This window comes from Diadema antillarum, unplaced genomic scaffold (genome assembly GCF_040938485.1).
Source record: "Diadema antillarum isolate AM-2024a unplaced genomic scaffold, OU_Dant_1.0 seq00001176_RagTag, whole genome shotgun sequence".
NCBI lineage: Eukaryota > Metazoa > Echinodermata > Echinoidea > Diadematoida > Diadematidae > Diadema > Diadema antillarum.
The window spans coordinates 724,529-751,434 of record NW_027271979.1 but is presented as its reverse complement, the minus strand read 5'-3'; the positions used below and the strand labels follow the sequence as shown (position 1 = coordinate 751,434).

Sequence of the window (26,906 nt, the reverse complement as noted above, 5' to 3'; positions counted from 1 at the left end):
ATTTGAATTAAAACAAATCAACGAGCATATTCAATGCGCATATTCCTCCAAGATACATGTCAGTTCTGGAAGTCCTCTTTGTAATCATGCGTAATGGGAAAGTCGGGCAGGGTTAATGCAATTTGTAAGGAGACAAGAAATAACCCTTACTGTTACAAAAGTCCGGGCGAATTCAACAACATCAGCAAACTCGTTAATTGACACACACACACACACATACACACACACACACACACACACACAAGATTTTTAAAAAGCTGCAACCCATGTCGATCATCACCTATATAGCGTAACATACATTTATCGTACACGGGAGTTTTCCTGCATAGCATAAATACTGGAGGAAATATGATGAATTACTGACCTCTATGATTTGTCCCAGATGAAGAAGGATGGAGGATCGATTACAGGATTGGGCGTGAAGGTCTCTTGCTATCAAACGTGAATGAGTCCCCATGCTACATCAGTTATTCCAAATTTCCATTTTTTTTCCCCTTCCTCTCTCTCGCTCTCTTTTTCGGCTCTATAGGAACCTCCTGAACCAATTTCCAACTCGAACAGAGATCGAAGAAAATGTTAGGTCATGAATGAATAATTCCAGAAGCATCTAACTTATGTAAACACATAGATAAATCAAAGCTGAGGTGGGGGGGGGGGAGCAAAAGAAGCCATTTGGAGGACTGATTCAACTGTCTAGATATGCTTCGTGAATGCGTGAAAATAGGAAAATAGTAATATGTCTTTGCCATCTATGTTTACACTGTTGCAGAATTTTATTGGCTTATCGAATTAAACGATCATTTACGATTGGGTGATTTTAAATTACATCAGTGCAAAGTATATAATTTTCGCGTATTAGTTGGAAGCATTTCACGCGTAATAAGATGCATACCCCTGCTGTACAGGTGGAAGATAATGTTCTGTACAATTTCAGCATCCCTCATAAGCCTCCCCCCCCCCCCCACACACACACACATGGCGCCATGCATTTAGACATGTTTAGAAGTAAGGACCCGTCTTCAATATAGGTTAAATGAACCAACTTTCTTTTCATTGTGCTATCGATGGGTTACAGTTTGTGTTTCCGAATGTTTGACATTTCGAAGGTTCGTTAATAAGCACCTTCTTCTATATTCTGATTAACGAACCTTTAGAACAACGAACATTACCCCTATCAATGATATCAACAATGAATACGGGGCGGGGTAAAGGATGAATGACTTAATGAGCACCGGATCAGAGAAATCAAACACAAATCCCCCTCCTCACTGACCTTGTTTTCTCATATTATCTTGTATAGCCCAAGAATATGTCGGACTTTCGAAGTTTCTTTCAGCGTTTGATGTCCTAATGTTCGTCTATCAAAAGCGTTTTGTATAGCATAGCCATTTGGGGTTACATATCGTTATTCCCAGCTTAATATTCCAAAAGTTCATTGATATGAAAATAAAACAAGGTTCGTTATTCCGATGGGTCGTTAATCCGAAAATGGAATACGATTTATCATTCCGAAGTTGTATTAATCCAAAAGCAACATAAGGTGGGTAATTCCGAAGTTTCGTTAGTATGTAGGCCTACCTTACTTTCGTTTTGATTAGATACATGATCCTTATTTTGATTTGTGATTAACGAACCTTTGCATAAATAATCCTATTTCATTTCGGATCGACGCTTCTTCGGAGTACAAGCTTTATTTCATTTCTGGATAAGGAACCTTCGGAATAACGCCATGAATATTCAGGTATTTTGGAATAACGAACCCTATTTCATTTCCGGATTAACGATCATCTAGGTAACATAATAGTAACGCACCGGCCATTCGATGACATGACGCTATTTCGTTTCCAACCATAAACCTTCACTATCTATAGAATGATCACTCAGGCCCGTCGCATGCAGACTTTTTTCAACCAATAGTGGAGCCAGACTATGAAGGCATTAATGATACTCTTTTTATCTTTCAAAAATTTTATATTCCGATAAACAAATACAGTTGTGCCCACCCATTCATGATTTTCTCTTGCCTGCTGGTTTAATGCAGCTTCTCACTTTAAAAGTTTTGTTTCGCAGAGTTGCTGTCGGAATGGTTTTTGTACTTCACAGCCGTCAAGGAACCTACACAACAGTTTATATTTACCCTGCGTTCCATCAACTCTTTGCCCGGCACAAGGGGGGAAATGCCACCGCAGTTTGACAAATTGTCAGAAAGTGCATCCAAATAGAAGCACATGCAGTTTCTCAGAGGTGTGAGGTTGACGAACGAGCTGCGAATCTTTCGGCATCGAATTCTAGTCGCAATCATCCCCGCTAGACTGCTGCACAGGAGATATTTGTAACCAAAGAATCATCTCTCGCTCGTAAACCGCCTCAACAAAACACATTCTTTAAGGCAGTCGTTTGTGGACTCCTGCAGGCGATCGTAATTCTTCGGAAAATTAGTACCCCAACACCCACAAGTTTGAAGTGACCATCGAAGAAATATTTGATCTGCAAACGACCGATACGATGGGGTTTATGGAACAGGTTGACGGGATTTATCAGCCTATAATCTGCCCTAAATTTTGAGTGCCTTTCGGCAAAATAGTTGAGGAAAATCATTACTCCTTGTTAATTTCTCTTCTTCAAAGTAATCGCAAAGGCGTTCACCAGGAAAGACTAGAAGTAGATCCGCTTACAAATAGTTATTAAAAAAAAGAAATTAAATCTTAGAAGGATTAGCAATGAATAAGTAGCGGGAGGTTTTCCGCTCTAGGAAGTGAACCAGTAATTGATTCGTTTCCTTTTTGAGAAGAAATTACTGCCTACGTTATTTTTGTTGTTGTTGTTGTTGTTAGGGATATATTTCGAATTTAGTTTACAGAATTCATTACCATCTGTATGCATTAATAAGCAGCCTTTCAAAGGCACTATGATATGTAACAGTAAACGTGTTTGCCTCCTATTGCCGTTTGCAAAGATCAATGGAAAAAGCGAATCGTGTCAAGTGACGATAAATATATACGTCATAAAAAGATTGACCCTTTGTTGCTTAACTTGTCTCAAGGATTAGGATGTCGAATTATCTGTTAGCCTAAAATATGAAATTAAAATAAAGTTACAACTCTAGGATTACGAACTCTATGTGTTTCAGTTGTTCATATTAGCATTAAATATAATGTATACATGTATTCATATTATACATTACACATAGTATTATGTTTGCATGTTGTACTTTCTTGTGCATATAACAAGTTCCTGCACTTCCTTTTTTAAGACTCTTTTCCCTGTTCTTTGACAGATGAATGTGTGTAATACTTCAAAAAAAAAAAAGGATAAAAATCAAGGCCGCTGTTGAGCGCTATTTCGTATATTTTTTACTCGGATTCTGTGTCATGGTTTCATTAGTTGTCAATTTGCGAGACAAATTTGACATCAGTTCACCATGATGATTCTACACTGAAGTAAATCAGAATGTTATCTTGCTGCTGTATTTGATACACTGTCCCTGTACAGTGCATATAGCTGAGAACTTAACTGTTCGTTTCTCCTCAAAACTTTACTTATTTTTCAGTGACTTTATCAACCATAACATCTTTTCTTCTTTCATGATTGATGTAAAGCTCTGTGAAACAAATTGTAGTCTGTAAGAACGCTAGACAAATGTAGTTATTATACTTATTAATTTCAATAAGTAGCTGGATTGTTTGTATTCTTGTACGAACTTAGTGGAATATCAATAACGTTGATATCAATTTCTCTCTTGCATAGTCATTGTTATCGATTCTTATTTTATGCGTACAAATTATCTTAAATCAAGATTTTAAATCATCTTAAATCAATCATTATTTCTGCATTTATAATACTGCTCTTACTCCTTCGCTACAATTACCTCTACGTCATGAATTATATCATACCGTATACATGGTGTAGAGGTTGTACAAATCGCCTTTCACAAAACAAACCTTTTCTCCCCTAAAACGCCTTATATTATAAGATGTCAAATCTCTGTACAGTATAACAACCATTGCAGCTTTAAATCAATACGAAGGACAGCTTCCAGTGGAACCCGATTACAAATTTGATATTTCTTTTGTGATTTATTATTGATAATCAAAATATGTGTCATATTGAGAGTCCTGTAAATCAATGAAATCAGATTTCCAGTAGATCAAATGCGATGAATCGAATAAAATCTATATTTCAATCGCAAACTCTGCATATCATGCAATCCACAAATTTACATGACATCAACGCCAAGTTGCTTCAGGTGTCGAAATGCATGGCGCGTCACTAACGCGGACTTTCCCCATTGCTCAATGTTCACCGCCTTTCCGCCGAACCCCTCGCTCGGGGAATGCAGGAAGGTGAGATCACGTCACAACCCCGTTGTCAGCTCGAAACCAAGCGATGAAAACATCTTCGTCCGCTCCACTGTGGCAGTCGCAGAGACGGTTGGTGTTCGTAGTTCTGTGGTTGAGTGATTGATGCTACTAACACGTGGGACTATGGTAGAAGAGGCTACGTCACTACGTGTGGTGAGTGTTTACAGGAGAGAAACGCTCTTTTTTCCCCATGTACACCCCCCCCCCCCACCTGTCTTTTGCACACATTCAAACACATCAAGAGTATATTTGTGTTTTCTCATCCCTAATGTAATGACTGAGAGATGCTAATACTTACAGAGTTACATGCTAATGCTGATGAGAAACGGTTATCTGAGATATGGCGCAACTCGGTGAAAAAAGAGATCCTAGGTTCAGGGACAGCACAAAATATATGAAAAAGGAAAGAATTTCAGTGAAGGAAAGACACAAATATGAACACCAACACACACACATACACACACACACACACACACACACACACACACACACACACACACACATGAAAGTGTCCTATGCATCTCGTTTCCGCCCTCTGTGCTCTTCGAGTACAGTTTTTGGGCATGAAGTACAGTTCCCAGGTTCCCACGGTGTATATGTATTCCACGTGACTCCACTCCATAATTATACTTGTTTATCCTGGTTATATACACGCCAAGCTGAAGTTCACTTCGATGTGAAATCCCACACACAAACTGCAGAATAGCTTTTTTCCGTTGAATTTGGTCACAAAATAAAAAGCCTCGGGATTTTTCATACTGTTCACACGAAACATGTATGTGTGTGTGTGTGCGTGTGTGTGTGTGTGTGTTTATGAATGATTTCATTCTGGATTTGTATAATGTATTTTTGGGGTTTTTATGTATATGCCTTTGTAGGTGAGAATGAGTTACATGATTCAATATAATCAAGAGAAATAGGTTTGGTACATGTCAATACTTTCTCGTGAAGAAATTGTCAGTAGGGTTGATTTACAATCGAGTATCTATGTTGAAGAGAGATATTATCTGCAGTATACAAATTGACAAATGGATTTGTTTGTGTTTTGAATTGCATTTGTACCGTTTTTGTTCATATTACACCCAAAATGGGTTGATTTATGAATGATTTGAATGAAATCAATAAATATCAAGGAAAAACAAAAGGTGTGTGTGTTGCGGGAGGGCTAAGGCAGCCTTAGCTCCCCCCCCCCTTTTTTTTTTTCCTCGGCCCCTGTCACTGCCTGTTAGTCACCTCACACACTTACATCAAGTCGCAGCCAAAAATATACTATATTTGGCTACGGTAAATCAGCTGGTAGTAATTTGGATATATATATATAACCTGGAATTTTCTACACATATTATTTTTGTGCAGGCGGGTGAACAGTTATATCTATAGATATGTGTTAACCTATGCTTTTCATATCAAAGATCCAAAACAAATTCCTAACCGAAGTCAAATACAAGTAACGAATATTATCTATCATTTCATAATGTTTTTATTTTTTCATGTGCCCTGATATTCAGTTTGTCGCCCTCTTACATCCTATAGCATTATTGCTGACAAAACCTGACCTGAAATTACAAATACATTGGATCGTGTGTAGGTTGTCATTATCTCATTCCAATGTGGCAAAACCCAGTATAATGTGTTCACGTTGTTCAGACGTTATAAAGAAACAGCGGAAAGCGTATACAGATTTAGAGTGTGGACAGTGACTGTATATCGTCCAATGAGTTTCAACGCAAGGTGGCTCAGGTGTTATCATGCGACTCTCGTCCTATGTCTATGTATTTCTTCCTTGTACTATGACTTCGCTTTTCAGTGTAGACACGCCCCTAATGTGTCTTTCCATTTCTATTCTCATTCTCTTTCCCTTTAAGTTTATGATAACGCGTAATCATGAGGTGTACTTACACCTGCTTACAGCTTTATAACGTATATGATCCTATTTACCTCATGTAGTTTCTTCAAGGCTTGTCCAAGAATAATGTGGAATGCAAACAGTTCTGAGTCGCAGTCAGCAGGCCTATCTTCTCTGGTGGAATTCGGTGCATTCTGTTTCCCCATATACGTAGTAATACCCTTATACCGTTAGAAGGAGAAGCAAAGCATATCATATTCAGCTATTATTATGACAAAACGTCTTTACTACACAAGTTCAAATATCAAATGATCGGTAGCCACGACACGCCCTTTTATCAAGTCCTGTCTCTTACAATATGATAACTTTCCTCCTTTTCTTATTCACTGACCATGATGATATGGTAAATGAAATCTGTCAGACCGGAAAATTAGACAATATTAAAAAAAAATTGTGTGTGGGGTGTATTTCTATATGTATGTTTTCATATAAAATGGGGATTTCTCTCACGTGTGAAAAACTAACTGAACTGCCGGACTGGACTGGACTTGCCTTAATGATGTATATAGGGTCTCGTTAAAGAAACCACCGATCTTATGCGATCTATTTTGTCAGTTTCTTTTTTGCATGACATGGCTTATCACAGTCCTATGTTTGGAACCTGATCAAAAAACATGTGCCTTTCAAGAGAGCATCACGAGGGATATCCATATAATCTCGGTTATATTTAATATCTATTTATTTCCATTTACAAAAAAAGCAGAGCAAGATTTTTTGAATAAATGTACGCAATGATTGCACAAATAAGCAGTGATTATGTTTACATCGGTGTAAAAACAAAACGTATAGAAGCGATATTCATTGCAGTGTACGAATCTATATAATTACAAGATTTAACCAGTTAGAAAAAACACACTTTGAATTGCATGTTATACCATGTATTCCATGAATGATCACTCCATAACTGTATAGTTAGCACTGCGTCTTCCACTGTGTAGTTTGATATACGATGCGAAGATTCTACTCATTGTAACTGTGGGTAGTGACACAATCGTTACATTATTCAAAGATAAGTGCCAGTGTTCACCGAACAATTACATTCCAGAGGTGTTAATGGACTCATACTCTGATAAGTAGGCTACATTTGATCGTTAGGTCATGAGTATTTCCATGCGAAAGAGAAAGTAATGACGAAATACTGACCACTTCCTAAATTCTCCACCGCATGAATGCTTCACGTGTAGATGGGTTATCCCCAGACGGAGGTGTGACATAATACTTATATTCAAGCCTATAGTGTACATTCCGGTAAAAATTCTGCATGTGATCGTTGGTTATGTTTTTTTTAATCCCGCATGCCTATAAATGAGTGAGTCTATTCTGAATGTTGCCATTCGCAATTCCAGATTACTTTGGAAAGTGGAATTTCTAGGGTGTAGCGTTTTTCCTGATGGTATAAGGTATAGAGTAGGGTGTAAATTGCCACGCAGGAACAGAGAAACGGAATCAGCTGGTATTCGAGCTGTGCCGTGCTGGCTTCAATGACTTTCTACATGGACTCAGAGGACATCCGTCTCTACTCTTATTGGAGAATTTTCCTCGACACAGTTCTATGAACGAAAGACACACACACACAAAAGAAAAAAAACCGGAGGTATTCTTCGACTCGCATGCGCTGCCTAGAGCCCCTTCTATCATACCCGCAAGTTTTGACAACTCTCTGGTTGTCATTTCATCCTTGTTTTATTTTTTATGTTGGCTTCTGTTAGTCGCAATAAAGATAGGCTGGTAGTGGAAAGACTTTGGAATGTTGCTGGTGGTGTAGGGTGCCAACGCCCAATTTCCTATCTCCTGGATTTTGTTTCCTTCTGACCACCGTCGAGGTAGGAGCCAAAATCGCAGGTCTCTCTCTCTGCAGAGAGTCGGCGGTACATTTCATGGGTTTTATTTTTTCTCATCATCTTATATACCCTTCTGCCATAACATTGGTGCATCGGGTCAGGCTGTCATCGTAGCAGACACCTCAAATTAATAGCCAGGAATTCTGCAACGTTGTCTTTTTTTCGTCATCATCATCCTCATCCTCGTCATCGTCATCGAAATGGCTCGCATCTTTGCAATCTCTGACCTCCACGTCGACCATCCGGACAACCTGATTTGGCTCGAGCAACTATCCTTCCACGAGTACCAGAATGACGTCCTCTTGCTAGCCGGTGACGTCACAGACAAACTACCCCTCCTAAAATCGACCCTCATCACTCTCATGAAGAAGTTCAAAACTGTCTACTTTGTACCAGGTAAATATCGCATTCACCGATTTCCTAAATTATCATTATTCGTACAATCAGTTGTACAACTAACAAAAGTTGTACAACAATGATACTGTCATATTCAAATTATCAGCTTTTTCCTGAAAAGGACAACGCGATAAACAGTATATCACGAAATTAGCAATGATTACTCTATCATATATATAGCAAATGTTGACTACACACCCATTATTGGCACCCATCATAAGCGCATATGCAATTCGAGAATGAAATAGCAAATACGGGGACTGCCTTGTTCGTCTCCTGTAGTTCTTTATTCCCCATATTCAAAAGTTCATTTTCGATCAAGGACAAGTTCATTACCTCACTTTAATTACTTTCAAATCAATTACTTAATTTCCATTTAGCGAAAAAAAAATATATGTGATACAAAATATACACCTACATGTATAGTAATTCTGTGCTCAAGAATTCATGGCAATTTTGTTGTTTTCAAATAGTCGCTAAATGCGTTAAACTGCAACTAATGAAAATTCATATCGTATGACTTCATTGCACTTTATATTTCGATGACACAGCCCTTATTTCGGTAACTGCCGAATGAAGTATATCTATTGTAATAATTTAACCCCCCCCCCCCCTCTCTCTCTCTCTCTCTCGTTTTCTCCCCCTCTCTCGCTGTCTCTTTCCTCTTATAAGAGCAAAGTAGATAAAAATGATTGAGGAATTTGCGTAGTATTCGGTCTTTATAATAATGTAAGACATACGTGCTTCGATCGCATGGGTTTGAAGAAAGATTTTCCATGAACGTCAAGTTAGTTTCGTACGTCACTGCTGACAACCAGGGTAGCGTGCTTGTAATCTTCTTTGGTACCTCATTTCGACTACGTGCGCACGAAGAGTATTCCACAGTGGTCTGATTTTGACTTGGGCAAACATTAGCTGCCTTCTCCCCATTGCTCAGCGGTAAAGAGACAGATACCACAGAATCAAGTGCTGGGAAAGATACCTTACTCCCAAGAAACTTAGCCGTTGCTGTCTATAAACACCAGTCACAGCAAAGCAGCAAATATACAGTATCTTTGGAAAGACAACACCAGCATAAAGATTTCCCCCGAACACCTGAATTCGACATTCACAATTGTGTTCTAAATATGATAGAAGAAAAAAAAATTATGACGAGAAAAAAAAAAAGGTCAGACAAGGTTGAGCTGTAATCTGATTGGCCGGTGTATGATGAATCCGGGCAAGAGCAGAATCAGATAAAACTAACTAACTAACTAACTAACTAAGTAACTAACGACAGCTGTAACTATCAAAGAAAAGAAAAGGTTCCATTATCGTTTATGACATTATTTATCAATTGCATATTTTATCGCCAACAGGAAACCACGAGCTGTGGGTAAAGAACAGGAATAGCAGCCAGCCGCAGGAGACGTCCGTGGAGAAATTCTACAAGATTCTCGAGTTGTGCGAGACATTAGGGGTACGGACCGACCCAGGGAAAGAGGCCACTATTGACGGGGAGGACGTTTGGATCGTTCCCCTGTTTTCCTGGTGAGTTTGTTGGACGGTGTCCAAACATCATATTTATGTTTCTTTCGTGGCAACTGATTTCGTGTAGTAAAAGTATAGCCCTCTTTTTGAGGCACTATGTAAATCATTTTAACATATCTGTATATACATATCTTATATAATATATATCATATATATACATATGTATATATACAAGTATACAGAGAGAGACAGAGAGAGAGATATTTGCTAGCTATCGCAGTATAGCTATGTGTGCGTTGTGTAATTGCTATGCCATCACGTTCTATGTACAAGGGGAGCTGGTGGAACATTTTTCTTTCTTTAAAGTTATGTTTCCTATCAAGGACTTGACTTTGTTTCGCAAAGTTTGGCACATTAGCACGAGGACTAATGGGGGGGGGGGGGGGAATGGTTGCCAATCAGATAAACTCCGCAGCTCGATAAAGGTTTTCATCTATATTACTAAATCGGCGAATATTTGCTTCATTGAGGATTTGTGGTTTGACGAGAGTCGATACGTCACTGCTATCTTGTGTCATGCTGTTTTGGCTTCTGTAAACTCATTCAATATATAGAGTCAGTAGCTACACTCTTTTTTTTCGGAGTAGTTTATTGCAAAATGCGTTTTTCGGGCAGAGCCCAATTTGACGACGAAAACAAGCAAAACACTTTTTAATTCAAATTCTCGGAAGAACGTAGGACGTGAAATACGCATGGCGTTCACAGCCTCAATCGCCACTTTTACTCCAATAATAGAGACAGAGTCTTCCAGATGTCAGTACGAAGATCCTACTCCCCGACCAATCCCCTTAAGATTACTATCTTCATTCCCATTTGCATGACGTCGTCAGAGATAATTTCCTGTTGGTTGTAGAGTGTATAAAGACCTTCTACCGCGCTATAAACTCTCACTTCGGTACGCCAATTTTCCGTCAAATCTCTCTCCAAAATTACAGACTATGCCTCGTAATCAGCCACGTCTGTTAAGATTATTAAACCATAACAAAATCAACAAATTGCATTTAGACCTACCTTTGGTTTTAAATTGCAAAGGTTCAGACAGAAAGAAGTGTCTCAAATAGCTTGTCCACCATTATCATTGCTTAAAAGCATTCACAGACAGTGTTTTACGCTGATTTTCCTCTTCAAAGTGGCATACGTACTACAAACATTGTGTTCTCAGTGGGTCCCTTCGTTTTTCGTACATTCACTCTGATCTTTCATTACAATCTTTCATTATTATGTCTCGCTAATTGCTTATTCTGTTCAGTTCACACTGTATTGTTGGCATTATTCTTTGTTACAAAAGAAAGTGAAATGCAGGCCTCTAGTAGCTGCTAATATGTTTTTGTAGAAGATGAAAATAAGATTCATATGAACTGAATAGAATGGGATTGTAATGCAGTGTCGTGCAACGGATTTTGACACATGCAATCCTGTTTTTTGACATAACTGATCCGTTCGGAGAAAACAAATTTTCAAACAGCTTTCCTCGGTACCTTATTCCATGATTCTACGTTGCGGTTAAATTTGTATCATTAACTATTAAAGCGCAAATAATTCATGAATAGTCATAAAGGAAAATCAGCCATAATCCGACGTCTTCTATTATCATCAACCTCCAAATCTCCCAGTTATCCTCGAATGGTCTCCAATATCATACCCACCTCCTCCGACTAAGAAATGGTAATAGAATAGATAAGTGCAGAAACTCTAATATCTAACTTGCCTCATCTGCACACACACAAGGAGTGCTTGTACTCTCTAACGGGTTCCATGACATTTGCTCCTGCGACAATTGCCCCCATGAAATAGTTCCACGCTATTAAAGCCAAACATAAACTCTACTCACAAGGATAACCCTAACTCTGATCATATTTTATTCCTCACATCATACTAAACCTAAAACACTATCACACCTCAACCCTATATCCACACAAGTCCTAGGAGAAAAAATGACCGAAGTAATTGTTGTGCCACCACGTAGAGGTGTCCCAGTTTAATATTTTCAAATTTTGTACTCTCCCACATCTCGAACACAAGTATACCATATTCAATTTCATGGAGAACATGAATATGATTTTGTCAAATATTCCGTGTATTTAACTATTTTTCCATGTGACAGAAATAACGTATTTGATTTGCACATTTACGAAAAGATAAATTGTTGCAAATGAATTGAATTATCCTTCATCAGCGTATCTATCATTCAGTGTTACATAGGAAATAATGGACATCTATATACATTAAAGAGTTATTAACTGATTCAGGCAAATACAGCGCGTAGTACATGAAGGCCTATCAAAAAAAAAAAGTTCACATAAAGACTGTATCTAGATGTCAAATTATCAAGGTTCACTCATATCTGCTCATCTGTATACAGGTACGCTACACCGGAAGACGATAAGATGGACTCGCTCCACATCACAGCTAGCCATCTGAGGGAAGACGTCAAACTGTGCAACCAACTCTGGATGGACAACCATAACTGTGTATGGCCCATGGACCTTGGTATGCCGCGTGCCAAGTTCTTCTGTAAGCTGAACCACGCCCGTACGCAGACGATATACGACGCACCGGTCATCACCTTCAGCCACTTCCTCCCGCGCAAGGAACTGGTGAAATCAAGCATAGAGGACGACCGCTGCATCGTGCACGAAAGGCGTCATCTTGGAAAACCGCTGCTCTTACCAAAGCGACAGGGTTCGATGAAAGGGTTCAACTTCACGCGCTATGCGGGTTGTCAGGGGTTGGACGCCCAGGTACGCAAGGTCGGAGCATGCTTACATGTCTATGGACACCAACACCGCAATCGTGACCGAACGATAGAGGGGGTTCGCTATGTGTCCCACTGCCTCGGATATAAGAAGGAACGTGAAGAAGGTTTTACATACGGTATTAGAGAATGGAACGGCCCCAAACAAGTCTTCCCCGCCATCTGATGTGCTTTTGTTCGAGAACTCTCCGCAAAATAATGATAATACGTGATTTGAACGTTATCATGTGTACATCTCTAACTCCTTATTTTGCATGAAAGAATGCATAAAGCATGTAAAAGTGCTAATGCTTATCTTATCTGAATGATCTCTGTAGGACGTTTAGAAATAGAAGATTATCGAAGGGAATAGATCACTGGAGGATAGGTCTGTGTAGAACAAAGATTGTTATATCATTCACTGAGGGTTCACATCGAAGTTCACACTGCTGCTCATCGAGGAGCGGCCCTGATTATCGGAGGGAGGGTCATACTCGAGTGACGATATAAATATTGCTATACATTAACTACATTCTTTGTAATGTTACGCTTTCTCTTCAATTTTCTAGGGGCTGCATTGTAGTAAGCTTGTATAAAACTTGGACTTGCCGTGCACACTTGATTCAGTCTTGTACAGGGCATATTCAATCGTAATGAAAAAAAAAATCTCGCTTGTCATGCCCTACATTCATTTCTCCATAAGTCATTTTCAAGTACTTTGTATTCATTTTTTTTATTGATTGTTAAGTATCACTTAATTTACTATGACATGAACTCATTGATTTGTTTTCATTCTTTTTTCCATTCAATTTGACAGTCCATTCAATGCCTTATTCCAAATTTTCATTGATTACAACAAAAAAAAGTCGGCAGCCTCTGTCGTATAAATGCAGCTTTTGTTGTGATTTCGGGTACACTATGGCATCAAAATATTGTTTCTTTTGTAACACACGAGAAGACACAGACATAAGCAAAAGGAGGTAGGCTCCTATACTCACACATAACCATTTTCTGAAGTAGAATAGAGGATAATTTCTTATAGATGTTATAATGTGCATAACTAATTTGAATTAATCATTGACACTCCTTAAAATGAAACTAGCTGCCAAAATAAAAGGAGACAAACACTCAAAATGAAAATAAGGTACTTCGCTTACAATGGCTTACCTCATATTCTGGAACTTTCAATAAATTCATATAAGCTGCTGTGTCAATTTTTCAGAGTCATGCATGTATTTGTATAATTTATATGGTTCCAGTAGTTTTATTGATTCTATGCATTTAAATCAGTTAATACCGTGCTTCTTTTTATCCATTCATTTCCAAAGGCAAATGTGCAAAACATGCATGTGTTTTCTGTTGTGTGACTATATGTGTAAATACAACATATCAAATCTATTAATTTATCATGGGAGAATTTTATCAAGATTATTTTTATATGTATATGAAGTACGAAATATGACATTGCATTTATAGTTATATAGTTCTATTTACGCATGTACAGGTTAAGAACTTATGATTTGAAATAAAGATGATTATATCAACTAAACACTTCTCTCCTGTAGTTACTAACTCCTAAATGATTCGATAAAGCATTTGCTGTGTTTTTGATGTTGTCAACAAAGTTTGTTGTTCGTTTTTTGTTTTTTAAGAAGAAATTTCCACAGAGCAGGGAAAAGAACATAGTACCAGATCAATTGTAGTCGGATATACAACCGGAAATGTAATCAAAAATTTTAGACACACTCTAACCACACAAACACACACACACACACACACACACATATATATATATATATATATATATATATATATATATATATACATATAAATATATATATGTATACAAATTTGTATATATTCATAAATTTGTGTGTATATATATATATATATATATACAAATTTAAATGCAGGGAAGAGAAGATTAACAAAATTAATCATATTGACGTACACGTACACATACATTGCATTTAGTACCTTTTTTTTTTACTTGATAGAAAAAATATTGATAATAGATAACTTATTATCATCCAACAGTCAAGGGAGGTAATATAATAATGAGTGAAATGATGAAGGTTGTGGCGAAATTACATGTGGTCCAAAAAAAAAAAGAAAGAAAGAGAAACAGTGTATAACGGTGTGGGATTAGCTTGCGTGCTGACAGTTTGGAGCGGACGGGATCAAGGAGAAAGGCGGTGAATAAACATACATGTATTGTTCATGCAACTGATTCATATGCAATATATAAACAAATAAACTTTTTGTTACAGGATGATGAAAGATGATTCTACACATATTTTAGTACAGTTTATATGCAAATGAGGATGAAGTTGTGCGTACGTACGTACGTGTGTGTGTGTATGTGTGTGTGTGTGTGTGTGTGTGTGAATGTGTGCTTGTGCGTCTACGTGCAGATGTCTTCGCGTCCTTCTTCTTTGCTTGGTAAATCTCAAAGATGAGATTGTTACCAGAATGTAAAGCCCGCCGCACACTACACGATTTTGCCCCGATTCACCGGTCTTAAGACCTTAAGACTAGAAGTATGACGTCACAGTCTTGCCAGTTTCCAGTCGTACGACTGGTTCTTAACGCCAGTCGTAGAGATTTGACATGTTGAATTTCTACGACTGGTCGTAGGCTTTCAGCCATTCACAATGCAGTAAAATGCAAGCGCACGCAGTGCGCACTGCGCGCGCTTTACAGTCGGGTCGTATAGTGTGCGGTGTCTGGTCGTACGACTGGTCTTAAGACCCAGCTTGGCTTAAGACTTTAAAGGGGAAGGCGAGTAACTGATCAGTGGGAATCAGTGGAAATGCTGGGAGATGATTGTTCCAATCCTTATGGGATTCATTCAAGAGTTCATTGTATATCTAGTGTTGTGTGAAAATGATTTGCTTCAGAACGGTCTCATATTCAAGTAATGTGCAGATTAATGCTCCGTCACTGACCAGGGACGCTAACCTGGAAGCATTAAACTGCACATTACTTGAATATGAGACCATTCTGAAGTAAATCATTTTCACACAACAATAGATATACAATGAACTCTTGAATGAATCCCATAAGGATTGGAACAATCATCTCCCAGCATTTCCACTGATTCCCACTGATCAGTTACTACCCTTCCCCTTTAAGACCAGTCTGATCGTGTAGTGTGCGGTGGCCTTAACATGCAATACTGTAGAAGTGGAAATTTTCGCAGTGTTAAAATTTTCGCGCATTTCGCGCAACCGGAAACTAGCGCGAAAATAAAAGCACGCGAATATTTTTACTTGCCATATGTTCCTGTGCGTGATGCCTTGATTCCGCAGGATTAAAAACATGCAAAACTCTTCTAACCCGGCCAAGCGCGAAAAATTAGTTGCGCGAAAATATCCACTTTTACAGTATTCTACTTTAAAACGGTGATCGATCAAAAAGAGCAACATATTTTCCTCTTTTTTTTTTCTTCTTTTTTTTTTAGGCAAGCTCCCCTATCTTTTCATAATCCTCGATCGCTATTTCATATCGAGATTTGCTTTACTTTGCCGTCACAACCTCCAAGTTTGTTTGCAATGGAGCATATGTTTGCTGTTCATACATGCATATATTTATATAATGATCATGCAGGTTTTTAATACAATTTGATTAATTAATTTCTTCATCGTCATTACACTGCATTAAGTACTGTTTTTGTGTAATCACTAGCGATATATAGTAGTAGAACGCAGAGAGGGACTTAAGTTTAGTGACGCTTGTAAATACACCTGTTCTGTTCTTGAAATAGATAGACAAGAACATATGAGAAATGAACTGACACCTTGCCGGATATGAAAAAGAGGGGAAAAGTGGTGTCGTTGAGAGGTAGAAATGATAGAAGGAGGGAAACTGTGACGTTAGTGCGGTTCTCAATGGTCTAACAACAAAAAATGCTGGTTGATGACGTTTGACTCAGCATTCGTAAAATTGGGATTCCCAAAGTTTGTGGAACAGTACCACCCTCAGGTTTAAATGACATTAACCTTTTAGAATCTCATAATTGAAACAGAAACTAGATTTTTGTGGTCGGTCTAAATCATCACCATGCAATCAATAGAAACAATACATCGACTGTTGCATATTCCAGTGTATAAGTTGAATGGCAGTAAATTATGCCACAGAAACCGCAGAAAAGCTTCAAAAAACTTCACACATTTTGTTTTTAATGGTTCCGAATTCAGTTCATCGGGGAACCACCGCGATCTTGCTGTTTTGTTGTTTTTTTCTTTTTTGTTGTTGTTGGAGTTTTTTGTTGTTTTATGTTTTGTTTTTTGACTTGGTGGCATATCAAGGCGTTGGTTTCGGACATACAGTTGACCTATAATTAACATCAAGCATGTCAAGTTTGAGTTGCAATCAAAGAGAAAGTTGCACTCTAGACAGAGCACAATGTTGTCTCCATGAGACATGAGACATGTGGGTTAGTTCTTTGTGTGTGTGTACGTGTGTGTGTGTGTGTGTGTGTGTGTGTGTGTGCATGCGTGTGTGCGTGTTCCCTCATTATATCATCGGGAGTGTTTGTGCATTTGAGAGGGACACATACATACTTCTATGAATAACTGCAATAATACGCAGATTCATGTATACCCTAAAGATAATCACGCAGTATGTTTATTGATGAAAGCATCAAGTAGCAGTAGAAAATCCCAAATAGACGCTGCTGTACTTAAAGGTATTATTTACCATTGGGAACGGTGATTAAAAAAAAAAAAAAAACGTTCGAGTTATTACATTTGATGCATATGTATGGGTCAGTTGTATCGCAAAACATCTTACCATATTAAAAAAAAGTTGCAATAAAGCCTAAAATATAAGGAGATAATCATCACTATTTTTCTCGACAAGCCATACTGTAGACGGTTAATCCTAGAAACGATTTCATTATAACTATTGTTCACATTTTGCATATATAACAACACTTAAAATTGGCTATACTGATTATCAATGTCTGTACAGAATGTAAGGCAAAGATGAATTCTCAGTGATGGATTTTTCCACGTTTTCGGAATCATTACAGCGTATTTCATGTAAATCTGTATATTACATTAGTCGGGTCCACTGTCAGATTACACGAAATCTAGGCAGTGTCAATTTTTTGCTACACCAATATTTTTTCATAATAAAATCAAAGAGCAACATGGATATGTGAAGGGAGGACTGGATCATTTTTTTAACATCCTCTGGCGACCATCAAATAACCAAAGGCTGAGTTCTTTTTTTTTTCTTTTTTTTTTTGTTGAAGACTGCTGAACACAACTTATAGGTTTTCAATTGCCTCAGATCATATTCCCAGATTTGAAGTACTCTCTAAAAAAATCGAGTGAAAATATTCACTCTTAAAGGAGTGAATACAAAAAAGAGTGAATTTAGAGTGAGTTTGGAGTGAAAATATTCATTTTCACTCGTTTTAGAGTGACCTCAGGGATCACTCCAAAATCTTCGAGTGATCCCTGAGGTCACTCCAAAATGAGTGAAAATGAACATTTTCACTCAAAATTCACTCCAATATCACTCTAAATTCACTCTTTTTTTGTATTCACTTCTTTAAGAGTGAATATTTTCACTCGATTTTTTTTTAGAGAGTATCATCAATACTTGGCATAGGGGATGAAGAATTGAACTTTGCTGTTCAGTCGACACTTACACAAGGATCATGCTATACTGTGCTGAAGAAGGGCGAAACAAAAATCCACTTTAAGTTCAGTGCGCATGCGCATTCAATTTGCTACACGATGTGTCACGGAACCTTAGCACTGAGCAATTGTTCGGACTATAAATCAGAGAACTTGTTTACATGAGAATGTCATGTGAATGTACCATATATTCAAAGTACTTTGTACTATACTATAATTCAATATGGCTTTAATAATATGGCTTACATCGTACGTATGTAATGGCAGAGGTTTTATCGAAATTGGATTTTAAAGAGAATAGTGGAATTTATGAATTTTCCTTGTTTTTAGAAATCAGTGATACTATAGTTGCACGATCATATTCAAAAAATTTGAATTGATGTAATCACCTCACCAGTTTCCATTAAACTGCTCGCAAATCTTCAATGAATTTGGTGTAATTCGATTTTGTAATTCCAGTCATTACGTATATGAACAGCGTATATCAACTATTATGTGTTTTATTATGGTCGAGTACACGTCCCTATCACAGCATAGCATTCCTCCCCATCTTCAGCATTTTATATACATAAAATATTCTTGTTGTTTTAACCTTCCTCATTAACGCATTTTTACATATAAGTTTCAATGTCAATATATGCATTTATTTTCTTTTTACAAAAGTATACAGTATTTTTATCCTTTCCTGCTAGAGATGAAAGACAAACAAAAGATTGAATGAATGAATGAATGAATGAATGAATGAATGAATGAATGAATGAATTAGTTAATCAATTTTCCTTTTGGATGTGTAATGGTCAATCAGAACAAGATGTACACTTCCCATCAAGTCAATGAATATTGCATTGCAAAAATGTAGCAATTGACAATGACTCTTTTCTACATTATTATATAGGATAGGGGAATGATTAGTCGCCATATCATCGGTCGAATTATTATCTTAAAGGATTTCAAAAAAAGAAATCATGTTTTTATGAAAATCTGACACTCGATTAACTTGATACTGACATAATCTATGTTAAGTATCAAGTTATATTATTGCCAACATATACGTCATAACCTCTAGTAGTTTCCTCATCCAGCAAAACCAACACCAAAACTTTAAAAATTCATAACTTTTGCGTCGATTGTCCGATTTTCCTCAAACTTTCACTGATGTGTCCTACTAAATTTTGCTGCTTTCACTCAATCCACATTTCTCTTTGGGTTTGGATGTCCTTTAATCATACCTATGTATAAAACCACTGGAATGTTGTGATGCAGAATAATGACATCACGACCTTGCCTGATTTGTGTGTACTCTGTAAAATCAAGTGAAACTTTCCTCAAAAACCTTCCTCAAAAGTCCTATATTGATGAACTTTCTTCTATCTATTAGTCTGAGTTTCTCCTATACTTATATCAAAGAAAGCGTTTAGGGTCCTACATGATAATTATGGACTTGTACTTTAAGTAATCCTACTGTAATGCATTGACTTTCCCATAGCTCAGAACGTGTGGTCATAATATAACATATTCCTAACTAAACCTTAAACGGATGTGGCGGTCATGAAACTTTGACATTAAACGTTGGCCATAATACCCCACAATACCCCGCGAAATTGCACAATGATTGAAGTGCATGGTAGTGACATCCTCATTACTTTTATTCTAAATTGTGCGATTGCATTCCCTTTTCTTTTCTTTTTTGAATACCGTTGCTCCCCCCCCCCCCACGAAAAAAATAGCAGCATTTACTGATATCATTAATACTAACCAAACTCTATTTTAATAATACAAACACTCCAAGCTATTTCATTGCAAACTAACAGTACGAGCATTACACAAAATTGCAAACAGGCACCGCCATCATGAAATCAACACAGAAGCAGCTGAAAATCTTGGCCCCATTTTATCAAAAGATACAATCGATTCTAAACTTCCTTTCCACACAGGCTGCCATATAGACACATAGATGTAGAAATCAACTTTAAAATCAATCATAATTACTCTTCATAAAACAGGACCCTGATCTGCAGTAAGGGGTATTGACGGAGCACACTTTCCGTTTTGCCCATACACCTGGGTCCGTTTTGGGGTTTTTTTGTTTGTTTGTTTTTCCTGCTGGGAAAAACGAGCTTTCCCTCACACAAATTTTGATCACCATCTTCAGAAAAACTGACAGATTCTGCATAAAGATGTTGAAGGGCCGTTTTATGTTTTCCCACCATGGAGGTGAGCCTAAAAGTTTTCTCTCACCTCCGTGTTTCCACCATACCCTATCCTGCGTGACCGAAAAAAGAAATTAAGGGTATTTTTTTTTTATTACAGAGTTGACAGAGCAAAAGTTAAGTGCTCCGTTTTATATTCCTTTTCTCTAACCTTCTCTCTCCTCTCTCTCTCTCTCTCTCTCTCTCTCTCTCTCTCTCACTAATATGTTCCCCACTTCCGTCTCTCTTTCTGTCTTGCTGTCGGAAGCACTAGACATGCTAGAGGCAAACAATTTCCTTCCTGAAACAACTGACGTTAGTTAGAATTTTCCCCGACCAGTTTTTTTTTTTTTTTTTTTTTTTTTTTTTACCACGAATTATGACAATGACGACACAGTGTTGTCCAATACCTTCCTCCTTAATTGACCACTATAATTTACCCGAAATGTCCCTCATTGCCGAAGAAGAAAACGGGGAAACTGACAATGTTGAGCTCATGGCAATGGCAGAGCACTCTGTAAAAATAATGTTGACAGTATCAAATGTAAGGCTGCCCTGGGTAAAATGTTAAAAGCATGAACAATAAGGCTGCCCTGGGCAACATGAATGCCACACTTGATTCCATGATTTATGTGCGTGTGTGTGTGTGTGTGTGCGTGTGTGTGTGTGTGTGTGTGTTAATTTTGCTTCGCAGTGAGCGTTCTTGTATATCCTATGTCAGTTGTTTTCGCTGAGCGCTGGCTGTACTGGTAAGACGAGATTAGATAAATAGTGGAAACAGAAAACCATCATGCAGGTATCTCATAGAATGCCGGTAATTACTCGCTCATGGCCTCTAATTCAAGGTTGAAGAAAAGAAGAACATTTTCGAGAGACAGGTATCAATAGCGTGTGAACACTCCCAGGCAAGGGATGAAAACGGTCATGCTTTGACGGACACAGAATGTGACTTTCTCTCCATTCCTCGAGCATCCCCCAAATCAGCCATTCGCTTTGAAGGATGCGTGCACGTTTGAATAATATCGATGGGAGGTGTTCAATTGATTATTTTACTGCTAGGTGTATGAATTCAAAAATTTTACTTCGTTTGCAACTGTTCTGGCAAGCATTTGGGGGTTCTTGCTCTGACTGTACATATTTCCGAGGCGCAGTACAGGCCTACGTATGTATACGTCTCTGTGTATGCGTGCTCGCCTGTATCAGAGTTTGGAGTTTATGGCGGCGGATTTTTTTTTTTATCTTTCTTTTTCATTTTTCACGCAAAAATTGGGAAATGGAAGAGAAAGCAGTGCTAGGACATAATTATATATCGATTATGTGGCCACTAAGGTTCCTCTGTCATTTACAAGCTAAAGTCTGTTAGCAACCTCGTGGAGGGGCGCAATGTCACTGCCGTTTTAACTAATTGTTTTGGTGTGAATTCATTGTATAATATCTACTCTCGATTGGGAGGGGGGAGGTGTTCAGTTGATTATTTTACAGCCCGGCGTATGAATTTTTCTTCTTTATATATAATATATATGTATATATAAATATATATATATATATATATTTATATATATATGTATATATATATGTATATATACACATATATATACATATATTATACATATATATACACATATATATACATATATTATACATATATAAACATATATATATATATATACGTATACAGGTTTACATAACTTTATTTATATTCATTTATTCATATTTATAGAAAATACGTTAGTTATAAATGATATATAATATATTACTTTAAAGTCTACGTGCACTGTACACAGAGCTTTTCTTGAAAATCAGGTCTGCTGGATTTTAGCAGGACTGAAAGGAATGTCCCTGTTCAAAAGACGTGAATCATGATAAATATTTATTGATTATATACACGGTATGTCTGTGAATGTTCTCACACGGTAGTATATTCAGACATGATTAATCAGCTCAAATTGAAATGAGGTGCGACCATTGCATCGACTAATTATGTTCATGCTGTCAGGGAATGATCATATTGTCAACTATAGGGTTGGGCAAAGAGAGCTCAACCTTTGACACACCTCAGAAGCAGACGTCTCCTATATATTGACAGAATTTATGACGGTAATGTAGCCTCACAATAAAGTAATAAAACACAAATACCTCTTACAATTACAGGATGTGGGTATACCAGCACAATGGATTAATGTTTTCCGCTTTCCGGGACGGTCAAAACGATGACATTCAGATGATGGTAGGCCTGTTCAGTGTTTTTCAGTGGGCTTATTATTCTCTTTTTTTTTTTGGGGGGGGGGGTGATGTTCGTTTGTTTGTTTGTTTGTTTGTTTGTTTGTTTGTTTGCTTGCTTGCTTGTTTGCTTGCTTGCTTGCTTGTGTTTTGTCATTTGTAAAAGGGACAAATTCGAAGGGCATGGGGAAAGGCATTTGGGAGACCTTCTCCTCTATAATATTATAGTTTTATAAAAAGAGGGAGAGAGAGAACTGTGAAGAAAGAGGGATTATTCAAACCATATCATAGAAATTTATGTGGTATAAAGGACATCTGAATAATGAGTGACGCATGATTGCGTTAATCAGTGGCCGATCCAGAGGGGGCGCAACGGGCGCGCGCCCCCTCTTTACTTTTTGCTAAAACAAAAGAAATTAAAAAAAAAATAAATGGGAGGCCTCTTGCGCCCCCCTTAATTTTGTAAAGGCGCCCCCCCCCCCTTTACGGAAATCCTGGATTCGCCCCTGTTAATAGTAGAGATCTGCATTCAGTCCAGCACAAGCAGCAAACACAAGGGAAAGGCTTGACGAGTGGTATTCAGAATGTGACAGCATTAGGATCTATACAGCAGAAAATAAAGGAAAACTGTAGAAGAAAGACAACTGAACCTTGTTTTTGATCACAGTTATTCTATGATTATATCAAAGATGTATTAAAGAATGGCACAAACCCCCACTTTATGAAGTTAAACAATTCAAGTTAATATTTTTACCGTGGAGGATACGGGGTGTGGTAAAGGAAAGCATATACCGTATAGGATCAGGCTTTATAGGGCTGAACAGCGACATGGGTTTTCTACAATTCTGCGTGACTCGTGTTTTTCTTCATATGGCGCCATTTTAAGTGCAGTAAACCATGCAATGCTGCAAATCGCATGTCTTCTGTAAACAGTTATGTTTTATACTATACAGTGTCTTTGCCTCACAACGAGTTGGTGAATGTTGCCTGATAGGATTGAAAAAAAAAATAAAAAAATAGAAAGTAGAAAATAAATGATAAAGGAAAGCTTTCCAATAAGAACATGAATTTATATATTTCTGACTGATGGGGGGGGGGGGGAATCCATGTCGTTTTCAACATTATGTACTCTCTATTAAAAAAATCGAGTGAAAATGTTCACTCTTGATAGAGTGAATACAAAAAAGAGTGAATTTAGAGTGAAATTGGAGTGAATTTTGAGTGAAAATGTCCATTTTCACTCATTTTGGAGCGACCTCAGGGATCACTCGAAGATCTTGGAATGATCCCTGAGGTCACTCTATAAAACGAGTGAAAATGAACATTTTCACTCAAAATTCACTCCAATTTCACTCTAAATTCACTCTCTTTTTTGTATTCACACCTTCAAGAGTGAATATTTTCACTCGATTTCTTTTTTAGAGAGTAGGCTGCAGCTGCAGTTGGAGATTAACGGGAATATAAACAGGATCTATACCTTGAGAGGGCAAACTGTACAACAAAGATCAAAGAGAAAGTAATTACCTTTTCCATTATAGACCCGTGGTCCTACTTGAATGAAAATCTCGAAAACTCCTGAAACTGTTTTCTCACAGGTCCTCTACACTGCATATTCTTATTTCATATTACTTGATTTTGTTTGTTTGTTTGTTTGTTTGTTTGTTTGTTTGTTTGTTTAAAGTTAGAAAGGTGATTTTGATAGAGAGAACCATCCATAGGTTCTAGACTAAATGACACAGAGGTACATCCATTTAAACATTGTTAAGACACCTATTAAAACATTCCATCATAATTGTCATTAAGTCAGTCATTTCAATCAAGGCCGAAATCGTTGGAGACCTCAAGCCGGTTCTCCCTTTATTCCATTCTTAAACATGCTCTCCGTAGAGGGCGTTTCTATGATCAATTATGAACCTCGTTACATGTAGCGGAATGCAATGTTCAATTCAAATCTTACATGCATCATATTGCACAGTTTAGTTTGGAATGTGCCCACACTATAGCATGTAAAATGATGATGACCAAACCTGATTCAACTGAAAGGTTGTTTGGGGGTTTGTTTTTGTTTTGTTTTGTTTTGTTTTGTTTTGTTTTGTTTTTTGGGTTCGTTCTGGGGTGTTTGTTTGTTTGTTTGGTTTGTTTTTTTTTTTTTTTTTTGGCAAGACAGTGTGACAAAGTTTGGCGCACTCAACGAATGTATGAATCATTTTATAGCATTATCTTTATTTACTTGTTTGCGGAGTATTTTTTCCACCAATTCTTTGATGCTGAGGGAAAAAAAGTAAAACATTCAAGAAAATGTGAGGTATAATTTCTGGTAACAAAAATAGGCGCGATACGAAAAATATCGTTTAGCACGACGGAAGTGCTGGTGAAGATTGGACTGGTCAGGGTCAATAAGCATAAGCTCTGGGCTTACTGATTCAATGTGAAAGTTTGTGACGATTAAATCTAATCCGTATTCCGCCAGGAAGCAAGAAAGTCATTTTTATTTCATTACACGGGGAATAATGTCAGGGTAGCTGTAGCACTTTACTGAACCGTCGCATGTTGTTGTTACTGCCGTTGCTTATACTAGGTGTTACAAAAAAACATTTCCCACTTTTGATCCTTAATAGTTCGAAAAAGTGTAATAAACATCAGATAAAATTGTCATTGATATGAATAATAGCTGAATAGCGTACAATTTTGTTGGAGGTAATTTGAATTTGAAAACTTATATCAGTTTCATGAAATTCATGATTAATTTCAAAGTTAGGTTCCAGATTTTGGTCAAATTTTAACCCTCTATACAAAACTTGAACTTTCAGGAACTAATGATGTGTATATGAGTGTGTGCTTACAATGACCCTGAACAATGGACATGGATACCACCTGTTCAGAGCTCTGCTCCAAGGCACATGAATGCTTTATTAATTATTCATGATTGATTGCCCTAGGCACTGCTAGTCTGAATTCATGGCAAAGGGTGAAATGCACTCACATAAAAAAAAAACCGTAAGCACATGTTTCCATGTGCTTGAATACACCACATTTTAGAATGAAAAAAAGACTAGCTGTGATAGTGGAATTCCTCATGAATAAATAATGAAGCATTCAAAGCAAGGCCATTGTCTAGGACCATTGTCTGGGTGTCAACTACACACTTCCATACACACCAGTAACTCCTGTGCAAAGTTAAAATTTTGTACAGAGGGTTGAAAATAGAGCAAAATCTGAAACCTGACTGAAAAATTAAGGCTGAATTCAATGAAACTGACGTATTCTTTCATTTTCAAATTACCTCCAACAAAATTGTACACTATTCAGCTATTACACTAAATCAGTAAAATTACAAAGGATCCAGAACTCTGCAGCCCGTCTGGTAACAAAGTGTAAGAAGTACGACCACATAGCACCCATTCTCGCTGAGCTTCACTGACTCCCTATTCAATACCGGATCCAGTATAAAATCATTCTGTTTGTTCACAAGGCTCTACACGATATTGCATCGGACTGTATATCTGAACTCGTCACTCCATACGTCCCTATAATCTCCGATCTAAACTGTCTCTCAGCACTTGCTTCAAATCAACACAAGAAGGACCAAGAGATACGGTGAAAGGACTTTTGCTCATACAGGTCCAGTCCTCTGGAACTCCCTCCCTCAGCCACTCCGATCCCAAGAAAACTCTGAACTGTTCAAAAAATATTGAAAACTAACTTATTTCGTTTAGCGTACTACGTTAAGTAACTTTTGCAATAGTATACAATGTAGTAGAATTATACCGTTATGATATGTGGTTTGCCAATTTTCAGTTGTAACTATGTTTCATTATGTATGTATGTATGTATGTATGTATGTAAAGCGCTTTGAGAACCTATTTTGTGTTGAATCGCGCTATATAAGAACATTACATTATTATTATTATTATTATTATTATTATTATTATCATTATTACTATCATTATTGCTCAAATGAATGTCAGTACTTTCTGATATATAGTTTTTGAACTATTAAGGATCAAAAGTGGGAAATGTTTTTTGTAACACCTAGTATATCGGTATTTTTTTTTTGGAATAATAAATCATCCGATTT

At 37.4% G+C, this 26,906-nt stretch overlaps 1 protein-coding gene across 1 annotated transcript; it reads left to right on the top strand.

Moving 5' to 3' along the window:
* The first annotated feature begins 8,190 nt into the window (after positions 1 to 8,190).
* On the top strand, positions 8,191 to 13,542 carry LOC139744441 (acyl-carrier-protein phosphodiesterase PptH-like). The gene is made up of 3 exons (XM_071654878.1): positions 8,191 to 8,504; positions 9,863 to 10,034; positions 12,397 to 13,542. Exons 1-3 carry the CDS (start codon positions 8,309 to 8,311, stop codon positions 12,953 to 12,955), a joined length of 927 nt encoding a protein of 308 aa, XP_071510979.1. The 5' UTR covers positions 8,191 to 8,308; the 3' UTR covers positions 12,956 to 13,542.
* Positions 13,543 to 26,906: the final 13,364 nt, after the last annotated feature.